A 25,290-nucleotide genomic window follows, 5' to 3' on the forward strand; every position below is an offset into this window, starting at 1 on the left:
GTTTTTGCACAAATCAAGGATAAGTTTTAAGCTCCTTGCTGAAGTGAACTTTTTTTTTTTTCAGGTATATCGCAGCCAAAATCAGATCACTAATTTTCAACAAGTTACAGACAACTCTCTCTTGTGCATTCAACACTCCCATTATATAATCATTGATGACATCATGTGGGTGGCACTACGGAAGCTGACCTTCCCATTGGTTATCTGGGAAGTCTAAATCGGATTGGCCCTTGGAAATTTCATTTTTAACAGCCAGAGAGAACCTTCTGGCTGTAGTTCTCGCAACATAACACCAGGTGGCAGCACAAACAGACACAGCAACATTTGAAACAGCTTAAGTCAGTATTTCTATGAAATGGTTATTAATTTTTATCATAATTTACTGCGACAACTATTCATAATATTTGTTTTGGATAAGTTATATCTTAATGAATTTTCTGATCATTTTGATATGAAACATCACATATCTAACATTATATTAAAATAACTTATATTTCATAGTTATATCACATCAAATATATATCTCATAGTCATATCACATCAAAGTAACTTCCATATTTTCATCTCACTATATTTTAAAAGATGTATGTGAAACTTTATAAACATTTATTTGTGTCACCTTCCCCCAAGAGGGGTTTTTGCAGTAAGTCTTCAAATAGAGATTCAGTGAGATAGAACTGTTGTATCACACGTGTCAAATTCCAAAGGGGTCCTTGAACACATTCTTTTCTCACCTCACCAAATGTTCTGAGGTTATAAAAATCTGCATATATAGTCAAATGAATAGGGTCACTGAGCTATTTCCTTTAGAAAAGAAATGTTTGTGTTTCAAAAAGGCTCTACTGATCGTCAATCCTGATAGACGTGTATTAGAAGCTGTGTTCAACAAACTCATGTTTAATTAATCCTGAGTTCTCATCTAACATATACAGTGTATAAAATATACATATATATATATATATATATATATATATATATATATATATATATATGTACACATATGTAATATTCATCATAATATTCATATACTCTGACATAAATCCCCCTTCCAACTTCAAATAGATGTAGGACACATGTATTTGAATTGGCTTAAAGTCAGTGGTATTTGATGAGGATCAACCGTATACCTCATAGACAGTCTCTTATGAAGAAAGTTTGTTATTTTTAGCTTTCATGTTTATCAGTTAGGCATCTTTAAATTACAGTATGTCTTTAGTGCATTTGGGGATATGACACTTCATTCTCCCTCTATGACTTGTAGTTGGGACCTGGGATGACATGCCCGCAGTTGATTTATATGTACCCATTTATCTATGAAACCTTCCTTTTTGGGGATCCGTATTTTATAGGCCACTGGAGATATTTTGTCAGTAATGACAAAAGGACCTTTCCATGAGGGAAGAAATTTCTTCTCCCTAACCTGATCTCTTCCAAAGTTATAAAGATAAACTTTATCATTTATTTCATATTCCTTTTTGGATGTTTTGAGATCATAATAGGTTTTAGTGGCAGTTGCGGCTCTTTCTAAATTCCTTTGAGCAAATGCAAAGGCATATTGCAGGTGCTTTCTTAAGTTTTCCACATATTGATGTGTATTGGCAGCGTCTATCAAATTTTGGTCTGATGTACGGTACAGCAGATGCTGAGGTAGAACCATTCTTCTACCAGTCATCAGCTCAAAAGGTGACATCTTGGTAGCACTACTTGGAGTTGCTCTTAATGCCATTAAGACTAGAGGTAGTTTTACATCCCAGTCTTTACCTGTTTCACTCACAAACTTTTTAAGGATTTTAACAATAGACTGGTTGTAACGCTCTACACCACCACTTGAGGCAGCTCTATAAGCAATATGGAGCTTTCTTTTAACCCCTAGTATTTTCCACATTTTTGTCATCACTTCGCTAGTGAAGTGGGTCCCCCGATCTGATTCGATTCTTTGGGGCAAACCAAATCTGGAAAATACATGGTTGATGAGCAATGCTGCACATGTTTCAGCACTATTGTTAGGTGCACTAATGCACTCTACCCATTTAGTGAACAGGCATGTCACTGTTAACATGTATTTGTTACCTCTTGATGACCTTGTTACTGGACCAATAAAATCAATTTGTATATCTGACCATGGCATTACCATCCCCCTTTTCTGCAATGGCGCTCTATGCATTGGTGCAGTGGGTTGGAACTGTGGGCAGATTAAACACCCTTGACAGTAGGTTTGAACGTCTTTCAACATGTGTGGCCAAAAAGCATAATCACGCAATATTTCATACGTGAGTTTGGCACCGCGATGTCCAGATGTGGGAGCATCATGGGCATGTTGGAGCATTAGACCTCTGAACTTGGTGGGTACTACCCACTGCTGGATGCCAGTTTTGGAGGTTCTAATTAACAAACCATCCTGTAATTTGAATTGTGATTTAGATTTTATTAAGATTCTCAGATCTTCTTTGCCAATACAATCATCTTTTGAGATGGGGTTGCTTTCAGGATCTTCTATGTGTTTATAGAAGATGCCTACAATGGGGTCTTCTTTTTGACTAGTGATCAGGTCCTCACTAGGAGAATCCTGACTCCATTGTACCAAGTTAGGCTCACTCTGTTGTTTTGCCTGGTTTCTGGTAATGGCTTCTACCTGAATTGCACCCATTAAATGGTCAATATTAAGGAGTTCTCCAGTTATGGCTCCTTGTTTGGCTAATGAATCCGCAAGGTCATTGCCTTCCTTATCAGGACCTAGAACTCTGGAATGACCCTTGGTCTTTTTCCAGTGTATGGTTAAATCATTGGATACTACCAGATTATCAATCTCGCAGAACAATTTGCCATGCTTGACTGGTTTGTGATTGCTTTTCTGCATGCCATTTCTTTTCCAAGTTGGCAGGTATTCAACAAAGCTGTCACGCACATAATTTGAGTCAGTTATGATCACAAATTCATTAATACTATGTTCAATAGCCATTTCAATGGTTTTGAAAACAGCAGTTAGTTCTGCAACCTGACTTGATCTTGGTCCAATGTTGAAACCTATAGATATATTTGGGAATCCATTTGCCCCAGTTATACCAATGCCAGCGACTAATCTGCGCTCATTATCAATAGTGGCATGGTAAGAACAACCATCAACATATACCCAAGGTAATGTTTGACAATGGTCCTCATTGTACATTTTATATGGGGAAAGCAATTGTTCTTCCAGAAAATCATCTTCTGATAATTCTTCCCCAGGATCTCTAGCAGTACAGTCGTGGAGCTCAGCAAGCCCTTGTGCGACTGGATTCTTTTTATTCTGCTTGTAGCGAATTTCTAAGGGCCAGCCTTGTAAGGAAAGAGTCCACGCTGTTATGCGGCTATTAGACAAATTCCCATCTCTTATTCTCTCACTTTGCAAATATAGCAAAGGCTGGTGGGCCGTTTCTACAATAATTTTCTCGCCCTGTATATAGCTGCGGAAATTTTGTAGAGCCCATACAGTAGATAAGAGGGCTTTTTCGCAATCGTTAAACTTTATTTCTACTGGGGATAGATTTTTGCTCGCATAAGCAATGGCTTTGTTCAAATTATCATGCTTTTGGTATAACACAGCACTCATGCTTACATCTGTGTACCCTGTTTCTAAGTAGAAAGGTTTACCACCTTCAGGGTACGCTAAGCAAGGTGCTTGAGTGAGTTTTCTCTTCAGCTCTCTGATGGCTGTCTCTTGAGACTCACTCCAGTGCCATTTCACATCCTTCTTTAGAAGAAGTAGTAGTGGTTTAGCTAATTCCGCATAATTATCAATGAATTTGCGAGAATAATTCGTCATACCCAGGAATGATCTCAATTCCTTTAAGTTAGTCGGTTTTTAGAATTCACTATAGCTTCCACCTTTTTCTTCTGGGGATTTAATCCGTCAGAGGTAACTTCATGTCCCAAGAAGTTTACACGAGTGCGGCACCATTGAGCTTTTTGCAGGGATAATTTGACACCTGCCCTTTTAAGTTGGCTGAGGACGTGTTTAAGCTCTGCAATGTGTTTTTCAAAGTCTGTGCTTTTGATTAAAACATCATCCACATAAGATAAGGTCCCCCTTTCCAGTGCGTCAGGCATAGCCTTATGCATGAATACAGAAAATTCATGTCCAGAATTTATGTATCCAAATGGAAGTCTCTGGAATGCATACTGAATCTTTTGGAAGGAGAATGCTAGCTTATATTGGTCCTCTTCATGTACCTTTATGGTCCAATATCCCTGTGCACAATCAATGGCAGTGAATATTTTGGATCCCTGCATTTGTGCTAGGCACTGGTCAATGTATGGTACAGGCCAGCCAGACATGTATACTCGTTTGTTTAGCTGTCTTAAGTCAGCACACAAACGCCATTGTCCATTGGGCTTAAGGACACCTAGAATAGGATTATTATAAGAGCTGTGCACCTGTCTGATAATACCTCTTTCTTCCAAATTCCTTATGATCTCTGCAAGAGAATCATATGAGGCTAAGGGAAGTCTGTATTGTTTGACAAATACAGGTGGCGCATTAGGATCTGTTTGTATTCTTGCAATGTGCAAGTCTGTGGTACCACAGTCATAAGAATCCTTAGCGAAAATATCCTTGTATTCCATTAGGAGTTCTCGCAGCTGTTGGCGTTCATCATCGCTGGAACAGCCATTAGCTAAGGATATTTGCTCTTCGACTATTTGCTGAAATCCTGGAAAGATTTCAGGCTGTCCTATTTCATAGGCTTCTTCCAGTCTAGAGGTGAGATCCACTTGATTATAATTTACATTGCTCCCATGACTCTGGGTATTGGGGTAATCTTGCTGTTTGATTGGCTGATCAAACACTAGAGAGGCTTCTTCAATTTTACAGATGCCTTCCTCTGAGCTGAAGGGATAAATAGACTGAATATTAAATAGACCCTCTGGCATAGATGCAAAGGATTGTTCTATTAATTGTTCTTCAGTTAGGTATCCTTCAGGTATTAGCCCAATTACATTATTCTGGAATCCAAAAGTGTAATAACTTGATTCCAGTGCATATCCTATGGTAGTTCCCTTGGATAATGTTATATCCTGTGGGGTCATGTTATGCACAATAATATTTATTGGAACAGTTCCAATATTCACCATAGGAGTGTAGGTTACTGAGACACCCAGATTTTGTATTCTATGGGAGAGGCAAATCAGTGTTTCAGAAGTTTTTAATTTCTGACCTCTCTTTACCTGTAAGGGTAAAAGAAATTTATCAGCCCCAGCAGGAATTATAATATCGCTAGATACCTGCATATTCACAGCATATGGCAATTGCTGGTTTGATTTCAGGGCTGCATTTTCATCCTGAAATACTTCAGGGTCCCCCTTTAACCTGCTCCAGAGGCAAGAATTAATCAAATCTATTTGTATGGCATATCTATGTAAGATATCATTGCCAATGTATATTTGATTATGGGGAGTATTTAAAACTAAAAACAGGTGCTTCACTGACTTATTACCAATAGAGATAGATAATAAGCACTTAGCTGTGATGTTATAGCTTTCAGACCTGTCATCCAGGCCGTTGACACAGTGGTCTTGGGGAGAAAGATATTTAATCACTTTAGGTTCAGCTATTTGCGTTAATAAACCTTCGCTTATATAGCTAGCTTCCTGTTTTAAGTTTATTTTAGCATACTTTGTTTTACCAAGGTCATGCACTTGTATAGGGATAAATAGATCCTCTTTAACTCTCTCAATCCCTGTGAGGTATTGAGCGTGGCCTCCCCCCTTAGGGATTTTATGATCCCCCTTGTGGAGTGATATGGTTAATACATCGCCATCTAGGGAGATATTCGCTATCTTTCCAGGCGATATTTTAAAAGTATTACCATCAGAGCCACTAAAAGGAGTCTGATCATCTATTTGTAGAATAGTGATTTCAGGTGTAGAGTTATTCCTGAAATGAATCTCCACAGCATCTGGTTTCTCTTCCACCACGTGACAGCTGTGTCGGGTGCGAGATGTACCAGATTTTTCATAATTGATAGGCCGTTTAACTTGCGACCAAATTACATTATTTATGCAATCAATTATGGTGCTTAATCGCTTCAGGAGATCACTACCAATAATTAAACGATCAGTTGGCAGATCCACTATAATGACAGGGTGTCTTATGACCCTGTTCCCCAATTTAAATTTTAACCAGGCAGTACCGTAAACTTTTAGGGAGTCACCCCCAACACCTATTAGAGAACCGTCAAATTCTTTTATTTTAGGTTTGTGGGATGTTAGCTCATTTAGCTGTGTGTAGTATCTGTGGGATAAGATAGTTGCCTGTGACCCAGTGTCAATTAATCCCCTGATAGGGTTGGAGACTGAATCTTGCAGCTCAACTAGTACATAATATCTTCCTGCAGTTTCTATCATTTCACACATAAAATTTGCATTCTCATACATTTGTGGGCTTCGCCACGTATTACCTGAGTTTGCCATGCTTTCCGATGCAGAAGAAGCTTCATACCTACCTGTTTCCTCTATGACAGGGTCGGCTGGATTCTTTTGTACTGCATCTGTGGAAACAAGGTTAAGAGAGAGCTGCAAAGGAAGAGATTTGTTAACTTTTTCCGGCTGATGTCGCTCATTGTCACAGCTAATTTGTCCGTTTCCGGTCTGTGGGGAGATAACATGATTAGTATCATTGATATTTATTACTACATTTTGTATATCTCTCCCCTCCCCTTCAGGTGATACTGCAGTATTTATGACTGTGCCTGTGGTCCACTGCTGACCACTGGCTGTACCCCTAAAAAAGTATTGTTCGGTTGCTGAGCCGTAGATTTTTGACTCATATTAGCGATTTGTTCGCTCAACCGATTTAATTGGGTAAACAGCATATCTACCTGATTGTACAAGTTACCTCTACCCCTGGGCCTATCTCTTGGTGCCCCATTGTACTGATTCCTGGACCATTGGGTTCCCTCAGAATCAGGGCCACTATTTCTATTCTGGCGTGGTTGCCCCTGGGGTTCAGCTTGTTCAGTATTAATATTTTGGGAAGCATTATATACCTGGGGTGTCTGGTTACCCTGAGAATATCTTCGCCGTCTATTGTATCTACCCTTGCGCGGATACCAATTATTTGGTGAGTATTCTCTTTGTGAGTAATTATTCACCTGATTATGTCCCCCACTTTGGTTATAGTCTCCCTGCGCCTCAACCTGTGTAGGGGGAGGGGCAGAATTAAACCTCTGTGGAGATGGCCTGTTTTGACTGGCCACCTCTGCATAAGTCCTCTTGTTAGACTCCAAATTGAGGGGGCTAGGTGACACCCTAGTTTCTGCCACAATTTTGGGTTTTGACTCCTTTTTAACCCCCTGCTCACTGGACTGCTGAATAGAGTATAATTTTGTACTCTCTTTGATCAGCCATTCCAATGAGCAGTTCTCATCAAAATCTCTAGCTAAGTTAATTTTGATGGGTGTAGGCAGTGCTTCAAAAAATAAATTTACAAATTCTGAGCCATCAAATCTGGGATTATCTTCAGCCATACTGTACGCATTTTTCAATACAGAAAGGAATTCGACTGGACTCTGATTCGCACGACACTTTAAACCATATACCGCTATTTTCGCGGCAGTTTTAGTGCGATATTGCCCGAATTCTTTTCTGCATTGTTGTTTTACCCCATTCCAGGAATGAATATTCATATCCTTTAGTGAAGCAAAGAATTTGTGATGCTTACTGTCAAATACCCAAGGCAGAAATTCAATTTTCAATTTCTCACTTGTAACATTCATTATAGCTAACGCATTTTCAAAAGCCTGTAAATGATCAATTACAGATGTTGTTCCCTTATTGGAGAATATAGGTACTGCGCGTTGTATGAAGGTGATTATTTTATGGGAATCATAGACTTTATCAGACTTATTTTGGGATTCTCTGTTAGAGTTTCCCTCCCCCGCATCAGCTGCGCTACAGCTGTCCTCTGGATTTACATCCTGAGGGGATTGTCTATTTGGGAAATCTACTTCTGACCCGTTAGGGGTCATTTGTCTATGTTGTTCTATATATTTTCGTACCTCGTCCCTGACGCGTTCGCTAAAGGAGTTAGCATTATCTGTATTATTCTCATTGCTAATATAGGGGTTTTCATTATGGCGATATGACCTTTTTAAATCGCTTAATTCTCTCTGGCTTTGCGCAAGCTGTTTATTTAAATCTTGTATCTGCGCGATTAAGTCCATATTGTGCTTATCTAAGGTGGCTAGGTTTTGGGCAAATTCATCCATTTTATTTTTGGCTATTTTTAAACCCTCTTCGCGTCTGCGCGAGGAACGAATACTATTTTCTAGCTCCTGTATTTGCAATCGTTTGTCTGTGACACAAAACGACATTTCGTCAATTATGCATATTAAAAGGGGCCAAGATTTTAGTATTAGTTTTTCTCGCTTTTTGGGATCTTTGCATTGATTAATCATTAATAATTCCTGGAAGAATTCATTCTCTTCATTCCACATATTATTATTAACGGTAATATTTTTAGCCCTAGTTTCAAGCATATCCACAAAATCATTTAATTCACCAGCAATATTTAACTTCCCTTTAATGTAACTTAAGATATCTTTCTTAAGGACCTGACCTTTAGTAATAGGTATGGTTATGGGACCAATTTCATTGCTATGTATAGAATTAAATGAGTCACTTCTGGCTACAGACATTATTATATTGGTTTAGTACTTAGTTAAACTAAAACGCTAATACAATTTTTGCCAATAAAAAGAGAGAAGGAAAATTTTTATATTTCAAAAAAATATTATTAATTTTGAAATATGAAAAATTAATATTCCAAAATATGAGAAATTAATATTTTTGATTAACTTTGAAAATATGAAAAATCAATATTTTTGATTAATTTTGAAATATGAAAAATCAATATTTTTATTAATTTTTCAAAATTAATCTTTAATAATATTTCAAGATTGACATTAATATGTCAATCTCGAAATATGAAAATTAATATTTCAACTTTTCAAAAAAAAAATTATATCTTCGAAATATGAATTTATTTTTTTTTCTCTTTTATAATAATTTCTATTTACTTACAAATATATTATATCAATTATGATGGAATATTAATAAATCTCAGCAGTGCCTCCAATTATTATGTCAGTATATTTATGAAAATCTTAGCAGTGCTATCCAAATAATATATATAAGTTTATGGCAGGGTTATAAACACAATACAAAGAAATAGAAACCCTAATTAACCATGCATCTACTAGACCATACAATTAATATAAATATCTGAATTCTTCTATTTAGTTAATATCCATAAACATATTGAACTATATTTGCAATAAAAGGAAACTAAATAAAAGTTTATATGCGTTAGAACCAACTCTTAAGATATGCTATTCTTCTTACAAAACCCAGAACAATATACCTTCACAATTCAGCCTTATTTATTTAACACAATGGGACTAAAAACCTTTAACATCCAAGCAATACAATTCTAAACAGTGTTTATAAAACAATAGGATAAAATATATATTCTGCTATTTAACTGTAATTTATCCTAATACAAAATTAACCGACAATATCAGAACTTGTATAGATGAGTTACTTAGCCAATTCAGACACAGATTTGAACAATACCTAGGCTTATAACTACCAATTTAAAATACAATATACTTCACCAATTTTGAACCAATTCGTAGCGGTCTTTAGGTCATCTCATTTGAAAGAAGGTTTTTGCACAAATCAAGGATAAGTTTTAAGCTCCTTGCTGAAGTGAACTTTTTTTTTTTCAGGTATATCGCAGCCAAAATCAGATCACTAATTTTCAACAAGTTACAGACAACTCTCTCTTGTGCATTCAACACTCCCATTATATAATCATTGATGACATCATGTGGGTGGCACTACGGAAGCTGACCTTCCCATTGGTTATCTGGGAAGTCTAAATCGGATTGGCCCTTGGAAATTTCATTTTTAACAGCCAGAGAGAACCTTCTGGCTGTAGTTCTCGCAACATAACACCAGGTGGCAGCACAAACAGACACAGCAACATTTGAAACAGCTTAAGTCAGTATTTCTATGAAATGGTTATTAATTTTTATCATAATTTACTGCGACAACTATTCATAATATTTGTTTTGGATAAGTTATATCTTAATGAATTTTCTGATCATTTTGATATGAAACATCACATATCTAACATTATATTAAAATAACTTATATTTCATAGTTATATCACATCAAATATATATCTCATAGTCATATCACATCAAAGTAACTTCCATATTTTCATCTCACTATATTTTAAAAGATGTATGTGAAACTTTATAAACATTTATTTGTGTCACCTTCCCCCAAGAGGGGTTTTTGCAGTAAGTCTTCAAATAGAGATTCAGTGAGATAGAACTGTTGTATCACACGTGTCAAATTCCAAAGGGGTCCTTGAACACATTCTTTTCTCACCTCACCAAATGTTCTGAGGTTATAAAAATCTGCATATATAGTCAAATGAATAGGGTCACTGAGCTATTTCCTTTAGAAAAGAAATGTTTGTGTTTCAAAAAGGCTCTACTGATCGTCAATCCTGATAGACGTGTATTAGAAGCTGTGTTCAACAAACTCATGTTTAATTAATCCTGAGTTCTCATCTAACATATACAGTGTATAAAATATACATATATATATATATATATATATATATATATATATATATATATATATATATATATATATGTACACATATGTAATATTCATCATAATATTCATATACTCTGACAGGTCTCAGGAGCAAGGTGAGCATATGCAGGTACAAGGTAAGTATGCTTGTTCTCTGGAACAATGTGAGCATATTTAGGTACAAGGTAAGTATGCTTGTTCTCTGGAACAATGTGAGCATATGCATGTAAAATGTAAGTATGCTTGTTCTCAGGAGCAAGGTGCGCATACATAGGTATTAGGTAAGTATGCTTGGTCTCTGGAGCAAGGTGAGCATACACAGGCACAAGGTAAGCGGGCTTGGACTCATGAGCCAGGTAAGCATACTCAGGTACAAGGTGAGTATTCTTGGTCTCTGGAGCAAGGTGAGTATAGGCAGGCACAAAGTAACTATCGCCTAGATTTAGAGTTTGGCGTTAGCCGTCAAAAGCAGCGTTAGCTACGCGGCTTTTTACAGACAAAACTCTAAATCTAGCCGTATGTTTGTTTTCAGAAGCAAGGTGAGCATATGCAGGTACAAGGTAAGTATGCTTGGACTCAAGAGCAAGGTGAGCATACACAGGTACAAGGTAAATATACTTGGTTACAGGAGCAAGGTGAGCATACACAGGTATCATGTAAGTACACTTGGTCTCTGGATCCAGGAACAAGGCAGATAAGGCAATAACTCAACCTAGAGTAATAGGCTGAGTGAGCTTTTACAGGAACTCCCACACCTGAGTCCTCCAGGTGGGAGTTCCTGTAATTAGGATGCGGCCCCTTGAAATCTAGGCAGCGTGTGGCCGAGCACACCTAGAGAGCTGCAGCCACAGCTGAAGACCGATCACATGCAGTGACTGAAAGCTACGTTTGCCAAGACCGGACTCCGAAAAGAGCCGAACGCCTTCTTCTACATTTGAATGTTAACGAAGCATCTGAATGCCAATGTCTAGTGTTTTCACATTCTTCCAGTGTCGGAGAAGCATTGTGATGCAGATCTCTTTATAACATAGTGCTATTGTAACGATGTTTAGAACATTTGATGCCCCATATATCCTGTGCCTACCACTTTCTCTGGACCACTTCAAGTCTTCTTCATTGTTGGTGTGTTGTTTTTTTTACTTGCAAATTGGGTTCCAGACTCATCAAACTTAAGTATACAATGTCAAGAAAAATTGTCAGGGAAAATTCACCATTTTGGCACGCTAAATGTTTTGTGCGTATATAGCGGCTGTTTGCATCCGTCAAAAGGAGTGCTCATGTTACAAGTTGAAAGTAAATGCGAAAACATATTATTATGCACTAGCAGAGAAAACAGGCCATATACAGTATGTCCCTGAATAATCTCAACCCAACCCCAGGCTAAATAATAGCATGGTGCAGAGAAGTGATAGAATCAACTATAAAAATATGAAAGCTGACAACTATAATTCCCTGAAAAAGAAAATGAGTAGTATATTGAGTCCTGAGAAATTAAAAATCTATTAACAATACTCCTAATTTATGTATAAGGAAATGTTTAGAACATATCTCACAAAAACCCTTACATCATACTCTGCAATATCCAGATCACTATCAGAAACAATGAAAACAAATGATCAGATTGTACCTCTAATACAGATAACAATGTTAACCTTTCAAATTACTCAGATAATTAATACAAAAAAATAATGTTTCTTTAATATTTAGAGTAAATACATTTCTAAAAATCTTAAAATTTGGGAAAACTGAAAAAACATACACTTAGATTACAGGTTTTGCGTTACGGTTTTAAAAAATGGCCATTTCAGCATAAAAACCATAACGCAGCCATTACAAGTCTTTTCGGTATAGCTATACCGCAAGCATTTTAGCCTGTAACGCAACATCAAGCGCCGGAATTACAGGTTGTGCGGTGAGGCTAAAATGCTTGCGATCCGTTCCGCTATCTGAGACCAGTAGTTATGAGTTTTGCGCAACAAAAATGTTTCACAAAACTCATAACTAAAATGTTACAAAGTACACTAATACCCATAAACACTATTTTAAACTTCTTAACCCCTAATCTGCCGCTCCTGACATCACCGCCTCTAATAAAAGCTATTAACCCCTATTCCACTGCTCCCTGACATCGACACCACTATGATAAAGTTATTAACCCCTAAACCTCTGGCCTCCCACATCACCACCACTAAATAAACCTATTAACCCCTAAACCGCCAGCCCCCTACATCGCAAAAAAACTAAATTAAACTATTAACCTCTAAACCTAACAACCCCCTAACTTTAAATTAAAATTACAATATCCCTATCTTAAAATAAATAAAAACTTACCTGTGAAACGAAAAAACTGACAATTAACCTAACAACTAATTATTAAAATTAAAATAACTACCAATTAAATAAACTAAATTACACATTAAAAAAAACTAACACTAATAAAAAAAAAATACTAAATTACAAAAAATAACAAACACTAAATTACGAAAAATAACAAAAAAATTATACAAAATAAAAACAATTACACCTAATCTAATAGCCCTATAAAAACAACCCCCCCCCCCCCAAAAAAAAACCCTAGCCTACAATAAACTACCAATAGCCCTTAAAAGGGCCTTTTGTAAGGCATTGCCCTAAATAAATCAGCTCTTTTACCTGTAAAATAATACAAAGACCCCCCCAACAGTAAAACCCAACACCCAACCAACCCCCCAAAATAAAAAACCTACCTAAGCTACCTATTGCCCTGAAAAGGGCATTTGTATGGGCATTGCCCTTAAAATGGCATTCAGCTCTTATACATTACCCTTAAAAGGGCATTTAGCTATTTTTAAAAAGCTCATACCCTAATCTAAAAAAAACAAACACCCCAAAAAAACCTAACAATAACCACCGATGATCCACTTACAGAACATGATTGCCAAATTAAAACAGAGTGGCTATAGCAACAATAATATCCAAAAGTCACATTGTCAGCTCATTGATAAACAACATATATCACTAATGAACAGAACACCACAGCATAAAATGACCACTGAGAAAGTGAATTTTATTACCACTTATTCTGCACAATGTGAGAGAACGTTCCATCAGGGATAATTGGAACATTGTGAAATCTGACAAGTTCTTACCCTTCACCCAGATGGAGGCTCCTAGATTGGTTTATAAAAAGGTGTCTAACCTAAGAGATCTGCTTGTCCATAATGATCCAGCGAAATGTTACCAAAATGGGACCTGGCTGGATGGCAAGAGGAAACTAGGATGTGGGTATTGTACCACCTGCAATAGTATGCTCACTGGGCCAATATTCCATCATCCCTATACTGAAAGGAAATACAAGATACATCACAGATTATCCTGTATGAGCAAATGTGTGATCTATACACTATCTTGTCCATGTTCCCTGGTTTACGTGGGGAAGACCTCAACCACGTTCAGAGAGAGGATGGCGAACCATCGTTGTGCCGAGAGGCGATTGAAAAAAGAACCTTTGATCAGCCTGTGGCATGCCATTTCCTACAAGCAGGACATACGACTGCCAGTTTAAGAACTATGCTGATAAATCATGTGCCCCCTCTAAAGAGAGGAGGGGATAGACACAGGAGATTACTACAGACAAAATCGGTGGATATACCGTTTGGATATGGTGAATCCAAGGGGACTAAATACCCAGCAGGATTACAGTGTATTCCTGGGTGACTGATGCTTCTATGACTGGTCTGTCTAGGTTGTGTCATATTAACCTTGGAAAGTTGCTTGCCCAACTCTGAATAATTAATTATAGTGTATATATCTGAACTGTGCTTAGAATATCTACATCTGGACTGATAAATTCCCATACTGGCCGTTATTCAAATAAAGCACAGATTTCTACCATACTTCTTGATACATGTTGCTAGTATTTCTTAATGGTCTAGCATGCTCTAACTATTTCCAGATACTTTGTATTTTAATTGTAGCATAGAATGTATATAACATTAGGCTTTGTTATGTTACGATCGTATGAGATGGTGGGAGGTACTGCCAACAAGTTGTGGGTTTGTTTGACATGTAACACGCTTCTATTGACTGGTATAATTAGCCATGCGATTTTGTTGCCTTGAAGGGGCAGTTTTTACCTTTGTGCAGGCTACGGATCATACTGCTCGTACGATCAAGTAACTGACAACATAGTGTTTTTATTACACTTAGTTGTTTATGCAGTCTTTAGGCTAATAGGAGGGATTTGCCAGCAGTTTTATTTTATTTTTGAGCTTGATAGAAAGTATGTGTTAAACGTATTAAGAAATTATGCTAATTAGCCATGGGTTTGTTTAAAGGAAGTGACATAGCCCTTGAGAAGGTCCTAATTTATTGGCTCTACTGACCGGCAGTTAAAGAGCATTTTGGGTATAAATAGAGGTGTGGGGTAGGTGATTAGTCATAACACTTTTTTTGCACTTGATGTCCCAGTGAACATGGTACCAGGAGTTACCGAAACGTTTGGGAATATGCTATTTTTATTTTCATATTGGAAGAAAAAAACTGTTTTATTACTACAAAATCCGTTGAGGACAGTGTTCTGTTCTGGAGGAATGGAGTGATATTGGTTTTATATATATATATATATATATATATATATATATATATATATATATATATATATATATATATATATATATATATATATATATATATATATAAAATAAAAATAACATTTTATTTTAATAATAAACATAGGAATTTAAAGTACCCCTAATGCACCTTTGGCTTTAGCACAGTTTATCTAGCGCAGTGTTGGGTTGGCATGCGATCAATAAAAGGAAAAGGATTTCTTTATCACACCCCATAGAAATCTAGGGAAAAGGATTAAGCGCGGTTGCAATAACCAAAGTCCTGAAGTTAGCATGCCTGAGTCTTTTTTTTACACTAATTTTTAACTTGAGCGCAGTTAGTGCTCATGAGCTATAAAACAATTAGAGCGCCACTTGTAATCTAGGCATTTATAAGTAATCAGTGCAGAAACCCAGATAATTCTAAAGGGTTCACAAATAGGTAGCACAAGCTGCTATAATAGAATATTTAAGAAATGCTTACTTTTTCTGTGCATAAAGATGAAGACGATGATGGTGATGATGATGATGATGATGAAGATTAAACATACAGATACAAGAATTCCCCAATGCATATTGGATGACAAGCGAGAATGTTTGTATGCTCCTAAAATTAGAGATTTAACAACATTACTTTTATGTGATAAAGCAGGAAGTAAAAGCAGTTATATTATATTGTAATTTACTTTCTACAAGCAAACAATTTTCTGTTAAGTACAAAAGAGTTTCTTACTTTTAAAAATGATTATTTTATCAAAACATGCTCACCAAAGGGAACAGCAATAGCCTCAAAACATTTACATAACCATTCTTCAGCCCTAACATAGCAACCAATTAACATGCTCCTGTCATTCATGGCATCAGATGTTGCATAAAAACAGTAGCTTTAATTATTCAGCACCATTTGATATTGTAATAACAGATAAAAAAAATAATAATCTTTGTTCATGAGATCCAAGTTGATGTTATATGAATAGTGATTATATTTGTATTACTAATTGTAAAGTTTAGTAATGCTATTTCTGATATTGTATGTGATGTCAGCAAAAAAAATATTTAAGTTAGGGGATATTAGGGTTAGGGTTAGACTTAGGTTTAGGGGTTAATAAATTTAATATAGTGGCGGCGGTGTAGGGGGGCATATTAGGGGTTAATAAATATAATGTAGATGGCGGGGGTGTAGGGGGGGCAGATTAGGGGTTAATAAATATAATGTAGGTGGCGGCGGTGTAGGGGGGACAGATTAGGGGTTAATAAATATAATGTAGGTGGCGGTGGCCTCCGGGAGCGGCGGTTTAGGGGTTAAACACTTTATTTAGTTGTGGCGGGGTCCAGGAGCGGCGGTTTAGGGTTTAATACATTTATTAGAGTTGTGGTGGGCTCCTGGAGTGGCAGTTTAGGGGTTAATAACTTTATTTGGTTGCGGCGGGGTCCGGGAGCGGCGGTATAGGGGTTAAACAGTTAAGTATAGTGTGGATGCTTATTGACAGGGTACCAATAAAGCTGTGAAAAAGCCGAAGAGCAGCGAGATCGATGACTGTCAGTTAACAACAGTCCGCTGCTCATCACCCAGTACTTGGTGCGCGGCTTTTTGACAGCTTTTTTGATAATTTTGGAGAACGTATTCAGGTCCGCGGCAGCGATGTTAGGTGAACTTAGGCGAGCGTATTGGTGCCATCGAATGCAAGTAAGTTGACGGCTTAATAAATAGATGCCTTAATCTCAAAACAAATTAAAGACGGTTAATAAAATGTAAACTGCCCAATTTAAGAGGCTTACGATTATTAATGCAAATATATCATAAATTGAAACGTTTTTAGTGGACATTGAGCATATTTGCCAAAACAAATCATGCAGATACTATATATGTTACATAAAAAGTAGATTTAGTCCATTCAGTATGGGGTCAGAGACCACTCAAATCTCTTATTTAGTTTCACAAACTATCGGCTAGATTACAAGTTTTGTCGGTAAAAACTTGCAGAGCTAGCGCTCCTTTTTTTTCCAGTGCACACTTTAAACAACGCTGGTATTACAAGTTTTCTGAATGGCTGCGTTAGCCACAGAAAAGTGATCGTTGAGCAAAATTTAGCTACACTTCTACCTGTAATACCAGCGTTGCTTACGGTAGCGGTAAGATGGAAAAACGTGCTCGTGCACGATTTCCCCATAGGATACAATGGGGCTGAGCTGGCTGAAAAAAAACCTAACACCTGCAAAAATGCAGCGTTCAGCTCCTAACGCAGCCCCATTGTTTCCTATGGGGAAACACTTTCTAAGTCTACACCTAACACCCTAACATGAACCCCGAGTCTAAACACCCCTAACCTTACACTTATTAACCCATAATCTGCCGTCCACAACATCGCCAACACCTGCATTATATTATTAACCCCTAATCTGCCGCTCCGGACACCGCCGCCACCTACATTATCCCTATGAACCCCTAATCTGCTGCCCCTAACATCGCCGACACCTACATTATATTTATTAACCGCTAATCTGCCGCCCCCAATGTTGCCGCTACCTACCTACAATTATTAACCCCTAATCTGCCGACCGGACATCGCCGCCACTATAATTAATGTATTAACCCCTAAACCGCCTCACTCCCGCCTCGCAAACACTATAATAAATTTTATTAACCCCTAATCTGCCCTCCCTAACATCGCCGCCACCTACCTACAATTATTAACCCCTAATCTGCCGCCCCCAACGTCGCTGCTACTATAATAAAGTTATTAACCCCTAAACCTAAGTCTAACCCTAACACCCCCTAAATTAAATATAATTTAAATAAATCTAAATAAAATTACTACAATTAAATAAATTAATCCTATTTAAAACTAAATACCTATAAAATAAACCCTAATATAGCTACAATATAACTAATAATTACATTGTAGCTATTTTAGGATTTATATTTATTTTACAGGCAACTTTGTATTTATTTTAACTAGGTACAATAGCTATTAAATAGTTAATAACTATTTAATAGCTACCTAGTTAAAATAATTATAAAATGACCTGTAAAATAAATCCTAACCTAAGTTACAAATACACCTAACACTACACTATCAATAAATTAATTAAATAAATTAACTACAATTATCTAACATAAAATACAATTAAATAAACTAAACTATATTACAAAAACAAACACACACTAAATTACAAAAAATAAAAAAATATTGCAAGAATTTTAATCTAATTACACCTAATCTAAGGTCCCTAATAAAATAAAAAAGCCCCCCAAAATAATAAAATTCCCTATCCTAAACTAAATTTCAAAGTAATCAGCTCTTTTACCAGTCCTTAAAAGGGCTTTTTGCGGGGCATTGCCCCAAAGTAATCAGCTCTTTTACCTGTAAAAAAAAAATACAACCCCCCACCAACATTACAACCCACCACCCACACACCCTACTCTAAAACCCACCTGATCCCCCCTTAAAAAAACCTAACACTACCCCATTGAAGATCACCCTACCTCGAGCCGTCATCAGCCAGCTGGGCACCGATGGGACAGAAGTGGACATCCGGACCGGCACAAGTCTTCATCCGATCCGGCCAGAAGTCTTCATCCGATCGGGGCAGAAGAGGTCCTCCATCCAGCAGAAGTCTTCATCCAAGTGGCATCTTCTATCTTCATCCATCCGGCGTGGAGCGGGTCCATCTTCAAGACATCTGACGCGGAGCATCCTCTTCTTTCTGACGACTAACAATGAATGAAGATTCCTTTAAATAATGTCATCTAAGATGGCATCCCTCAAATTCCGATTGGCTGATAGGATTCTATCAGCCAATCGGAATTAAGGTAAGAAAAATCCGATTGGTTGATTTAATTAGCCAATCGGATTGAAGTTCAATCCGATTGGCTGATTGGATCAGCCAATAGATGACTTGAAGATGGACCAGCGTCGGATGTCTTGAAGATGGACCCGCTCCGCGCCGGATGGATGAAGATAGAAGATGCCGCTTGGATGAAGACTTCTGCTGGATGGAGGACCTCTTCTGCCCCGATCGGATGAAGACTTCTGGCCGGGTCAGATGAAGACTTGTGCCGGTCCGGATGTCCTCTTCTGCCCCATCGGTGGCGGCTGGCTGAAGACAGCTCAAGGTAGGGTGATCTTCAATGGGGTAGTGTTAGGTTTTTTTTAAGGGGGGATCGGGTGGGTTTTAGAGTAGGGGTGTGTGGGTGGTGGGTTGTAATGTGGGGGGTTGTATTTGTTTTTTTTTACAGGTAAAAAAAGAGCTGATTACTTTGGGGCAATGCCCCACAAAAAGCCCTTTTAAGGGCTGGTAAAAGAGCTGATTACTTTGTAATTTAGTTTAGGATAGGGAATTTTATTATTTTGGGGGGCTTTTTTATTTTATTAGGGGGCTTAGATTAGGTGTAATTAGATTAAAATTCTTGTAATATTTTTTTATTTTTTGTAATTTAGTGTTTTTTTTTTGTAATATAGTTTAGTTTATTTAATTGTATTTTATGTTAGATAATTGTAGTTAATTTATTTAATTAATTTATTGAGAGTGTAGTGTTAGGTGTATTTGTAACTTAGGTTAGGATTTATTTTACAGGTAATTTTGTATTTATTTTAACTAGGTTATTAACTATTTAATAGCTATTGTACCTAGTTAAAATAAATACAAAGTTGCCTGTAAAATAGATATAAATCCTAAAATAGCTACAATGTAACTATTAGTTATATTGTAGCTATATTAGGGTTTATTGTATAGGTAAGTATTTATTTTTAAATAGGATTAATTTATTTAATTATAGTAATTTTATTTTGTTTTATTTAAATTATATTTAAGTTAGGGGGGTGTTAGGGTTAGACTTAGGTTTAGGGGTTAATAACTTTATTATAGTAGCGGCGACGTTGGGGGCGGGAGATTAGGGGTGAATAATTGTAGGTAGGTGGCAGCGATGTTAGGGAGGGCAGATTAGGGGTTGATAAAATGTATTATAGTGTTTGCGAGGTGGGAGTGCGGCGGTTTAGGGGTTAATACATTTATTATATTGGCGGTGATGTCCGGTCGGCAGATTAGGGGTTAATAAGTGTAGGTAGGTGGCGGCGACGTTGGGGGGCAGATTAGGGGTTAATAAATATAATGTAGGTGTCGGCGATGTTAGGGGCAACAGATTAGGGGTTCATAGATATAATGTAGGTGGCGGCGATGTCCGGTCGGCAGATTAGGGGTTAAATAATTTTATTATAGTGTTTGCGATGTGGGGGGGCCTTGGTTTAGGGGTTAAAAGGTAGTTTATGGGTGTTAGTGTACTTTGTAGCACTGTAGTTAAGAGCTTTATGTTCCGGCTTTAGCCCATAAAAGTCTTAACTACTGACTTTTATATGCGGTAGGAGTCTTGAAGGTAGAGGCTGTACCGCTCACTTCTTCCAAGACTTGTAATACCAGCGTTAGCCAAATCCCATTAAAAAGATAGGATACGCAATTGACATTAGGGGATTTGCGGTATGGAAAAGTCACGGAAAAAAGTGAGCGGTACACCTGTACCTGCCATACTCGTAATACCAGCGGGCGTTAAAAAGCAGCGTTAGGACCCCTTAACGCTGCTTTTTAAAGCTAATGCAGAACTCGTAATCTAGGCGAATATCTTCGCCTGGAGATTTTTTAATTTCATTAAAAAATTCTAAACTAAGCATATTAAGTATAATTATACTTTCCATTTTTTATATAAAAAAAATAATACTTTAGTGAAAATAATACAAATTACAATAGACAAATATTAATTTAAAAAATGTGCTACCTGAGTTTAAAATTTTCTCAAATTTTTCACATATTTTAAATAGTTCAGCATGAGTTTCAGTAAATATTTTTTTAAATAGACAAATAATAAATTGGATAGTTCAAGAACTATAATGGAACCCACAACTTTGCCAAAGTGAAGCATGGACACTGAGTGGCAATCCACACGTACTTCTAAAAGCTTTTCTCTATTTATATCCACCTAGATTTAGAGTTTTGCGGCCAAAGGGGTGCGTTAGCTACGCGTGTTTTTTTTCTAGCGCTGCTTCTAAACAACGCTGGTATTTAGAGTTCTCTGAAGGGCTGCGTTAGGCTCCAAAAAGGGAGCGTAAAGGCATATTTACCGCCACTTCAACTCTCAATACCAGCGTTGCTTACGGTAGCGACTAGCTGGAAAAATGTGCTTGTTCACGATTCCCCCATAGGAAACAATGGGGCAGTTTGGGCAGAAAAAAAACCTAACACCTGCAAAAAAGCAGCGTTAAGCTCCTAACGCAGCCCCATTGTTTCCTATGGGGAAACACTTTCTAAGTCTGCATCTAACACCCTAACATGAACCCCGAGTCTAAACACCCCTAACCTTACACTCATTAACCCCTAATCTGCCGCCCCCGCTATCACTGACCCCTGCATTACACTATTAACCCCTAATCTGCCGCTCCGGACACCGCTGCAACCTACATTATCCCTATGAACCCCTAATCTGCTGCCCCCAACATCGCCGACACCTACATAATATTTATTAACCCCTAATCTGCCCCCCCTATGTCGCCGCTACCTTACCTACACTTATTAACCCCTAATCTGCCGATTGGACCTCGCCGCCACTCTAATAAATGTATTAACCCCTAAACCGCCACACTCCCGCCTCGTAAACCCTATAATAAATAGTATTAACCCCTAATCTGCCCTCCCTAACATCGCCGCCACCTAACTTCAAGTATTAACCCCTAATCTGCCGACCGGACCTCGCCGCTACTATAATAAATGTATTAACCCCTGAAGCTAAGTCTAACCCTAACCCTAACACCCCCCTAAATTAAATATAATTTTATTCTAACAAAATAAATATTATTAACTAAAGTATTCCTATTTAAAACTAAATACTTTCCTGTAAAATAAACCCTAATATAGCTACAATATAACAAATAATTATATTGTAGCTATTTTAGGATTTATATTTATTTTACAGGCAACTTTGTATTTATTTTAACTAGGTACAATAGCTATTAAATAGTTATTTACTATTTAATAGCTACCTAGTTAAAATAATTACAAAATTAACTGTAAAATAAATCCTAACCTAAGTTACAATTAAACCTAACACTACACTATCAATAAATTAATTAAATAAATTAACTACAATTACATACAATTAAATAAACTAAACTAAATTACAAAAACAAACAAACACTAAATTACAAAAAATAAAAAAAGATTACAAGAATTTTAAGCTAATTACACCTACTCTAAGCCCCTTAATAAAATAACAAATCCCCCCAAAATAAAAAAATTCCCTACCCTAATCTAAATTAAAAAAGTTAACAGCTCCATTACCTTACCAGCCCTTAAAAGGGCTTTTTTGCGGGCATGCCCCAAAGAAATCAGCTCTTTTGCCTGTAAAAAAAACACAATACCACCCCCAACATTACAACCCACCACCCACATACCCATACTCTAACCCAAACCCCCCTTAAATAAACCTAACACTACCCCCTTGAAGATCTCCCTACCGTGAGCCGTGTTCACCCAGCCGGGCACCGATGGACCAAAAGAAGACATTCCGGAGCGGCAGAAGTCTTCATCCTATCGGGGCAGAAGAGGACATCCGGACCGGCAGACATCTTCATCCAAGCGGCATCTTCTATCTTCATCCATCCGACGAGGAGCAGCTCCTCAAGACCTCCGGCGCGGAACATCCTTCTTCAATGATGACTACCCGACGAATGAAGGTTCCTTTAAGTGACATCATCCAAGATGGCATCCCTCGAATTCAGATTGGCTGATAGGATTCTATCAGCCAATCGGAATTAAGGTAGGAAAAATCTGATTGGCTGATTGAATCAGCCAATCAGATTCAAGTTCAATCGGATTGGCTGATCCAATCAGCCAATCAGATTGAGCTTGCATTCTATTGGCTGATCGGAACAGAATTCGAAAATAATTTTTGGTTCAAACCCTGGACAGCACTTGTTTATTAGTTAGTGCATTTAGCCACCAATCAGCAAGCACAACCCAGGTTGTGAACCAAAAATGGGCCGGCTGCTAAGCTTAAATTCTTGCTTTTCAAATAAAGATAGCAAGAGAATTAAGAAACATTGATAATATGAGTAAATTAGAAAGTTGCTTAAAATTGCATGCTCTATCGCAATCATGAAAGAAAACATTTGGGTTCAGTGTCCCTTTAAGGGATGAGGAGCCAGAAATAATGCAGCTTCAAAGTCATAATTCATGTACTAAGCACAAGCTTCCTGACAAACATAAAGCCTAATAGAGGGTGTGATAAAACATTCTTAAATATTAATATATTTTTTATGAACTTGTGTTAAAAGTTAGTAATGCACAGATGCATTGTGGACTCAAAGTCAACAAAAAAATACTTCTGTTTAATTCATTAGTTTGTTTTTTAGACTAAATGATGTAGGTTAAATCTTATCTATGAATGGGACAGATAAACAACCATGTACTGCACCCATACCAAATCACCTGTTGAAAACGAAATAGCATATACCAGTTTTAACAAAAGATATTGGGACAATTTATTAAGAGTTAATTACATAATTACATACGGAAATATAGTGTCAAACATACTACTACTATTTATACTAATGACAGTTCCCAAATGATAGACAGCACACACCTGATGCTCGTGGTAGAGGGCCACTGCAAACACCTCTCTGTAGACTGTAAAAAAACAATTTCCACAGCACCAATAAATCAGGAAAAAAGTTTAACAAACTTGTCTTTTATTAATCCATTTCAGCTTATACAAAGCACTGGCACACAGCAGCATAAAGCGACGTTTCGGGCTGTTAACCCTTACTCATGCTCATACAGAACACCTGTTAGCTGCTCCTTAAGTACCATATGATGTTAACCCTTAACACACCTTTAACACACCTAATTACAAGAGTATATCTGAACAACCACAGAATACCACCACCTAGTGGTCAAAAATGTATAATCTTAAAAATGTTAAATACATAGTTAAAAACAAACTGCTGTTAGTTGTTACTTCTTATCTAAATTCATATTCTTATACATTTCATCATATGATAATATTATTATTCATGCTGAAGATTACTTATTCACAGAAGATTATTCACATTTCAAATAGAATTTTTATTTAAACTTTTAAATTTTTACCTACAAGAAAACTGCCATATCTATTTCCCTGTTGATCCCTTTGGGAACTAAAGCGTCTAATTTATGTATCCAAAAGGATTCTTTCCTCTTTAACTGTAATTCCCTACTACCACCCCTTCTATGGGGTTCAACGCTATCAATGATTTGCCATCTCAGTTGTGAAATATTATGACCAGCTTCAATAAAGTGACAGGCTACTGGGGCCTTCATGTCCCCGCATCTTATATTTGATCTAGGTTGACTATTTATACTAATAATACAATATATAGCTGTTTTCTGATGATTGGACTCAAAGGGCTTTGAGGGTTTGAAGTTATACATTTTAATCTTGAAAGGCTTGTATGGACAATTAGGTCTCGGGTGTTTGCTTAAAATTTTTCATGGAAGGGGCTTCTCTAACAGTCCATGGGAGGGTGTTCCATAAAGATTGAGCTGCATTGTTAAAAACTCCACATATTTAGTGAACTCTTGGCACATTTAGCTTCAGGGGACAATTAAAAAGTGTAAGCTGTGACATAGGGCACCATTAATTCTTTTAGATAGCTTAGTCCCTGATTTTGCAAAGCTGTGAAGAAGAAATAAATGAATGTGCCATTTTATTGGCAACCAGGGCAGGGAATGGAGGATGGGTATCACATGGCAGAATGTTTACTGTCCTGTTAGCATTTTGTATCAAAGGCAATGGAGTCGTTTTTCTGGGCGACCATAATAAAGTACATTGAAATTATCCAAACACAATGTCACCAAAGCATGGATGGTTGTGGGAAGATCCTCTGCAAGATTCAGGTGCTACATACTGACTTTAAATGAAAGGACAGGGCAGTAGGAATGTGGCTGAGTTCACTATCAAGCATAACACTAAGATTTCTTACTAGTTCTGAGGTACCTGCTAGTACATTTTACTTTCTGTAGTTTATTA

General features: G+C 37.1%; 1 protein-coding gene across 1 annotated transcript in view; it reads right to left on the bottom strand.

Annotated features, from left to right (window-relative positions):
* Positions 1-25,290, bottom strand: part of LOC128665245 (SLAM family member 5) — a 316,692-nt gene that overhangs the window by 27,159 nt on the left and 264,243 nt on the right. The window contains exon 4 of the mRNA XM_053719918.1: positions 15,721-15,843. Coding sequence (XP_053575893.1) covers positions 15,721-15,843 — 123 coding nt within the window. The remainder of the gene's footprint in view (positions 1-15,720; positions 15,844-25,290) is intronic.

This window comes from Bombina bombina, chromosome 1, assembly GCF_027579735.1.
Source record: "Bombina bombina isolate aBomBom1 chromosome 1, aBomBom1.pri, whole genome shotgun sequence".
Lineage (NCBI taxonomy): Eukaryota > Metazoa > Chordata > Amphibia > Anura > Bombinatoridae > Bombina > Bombina bombina.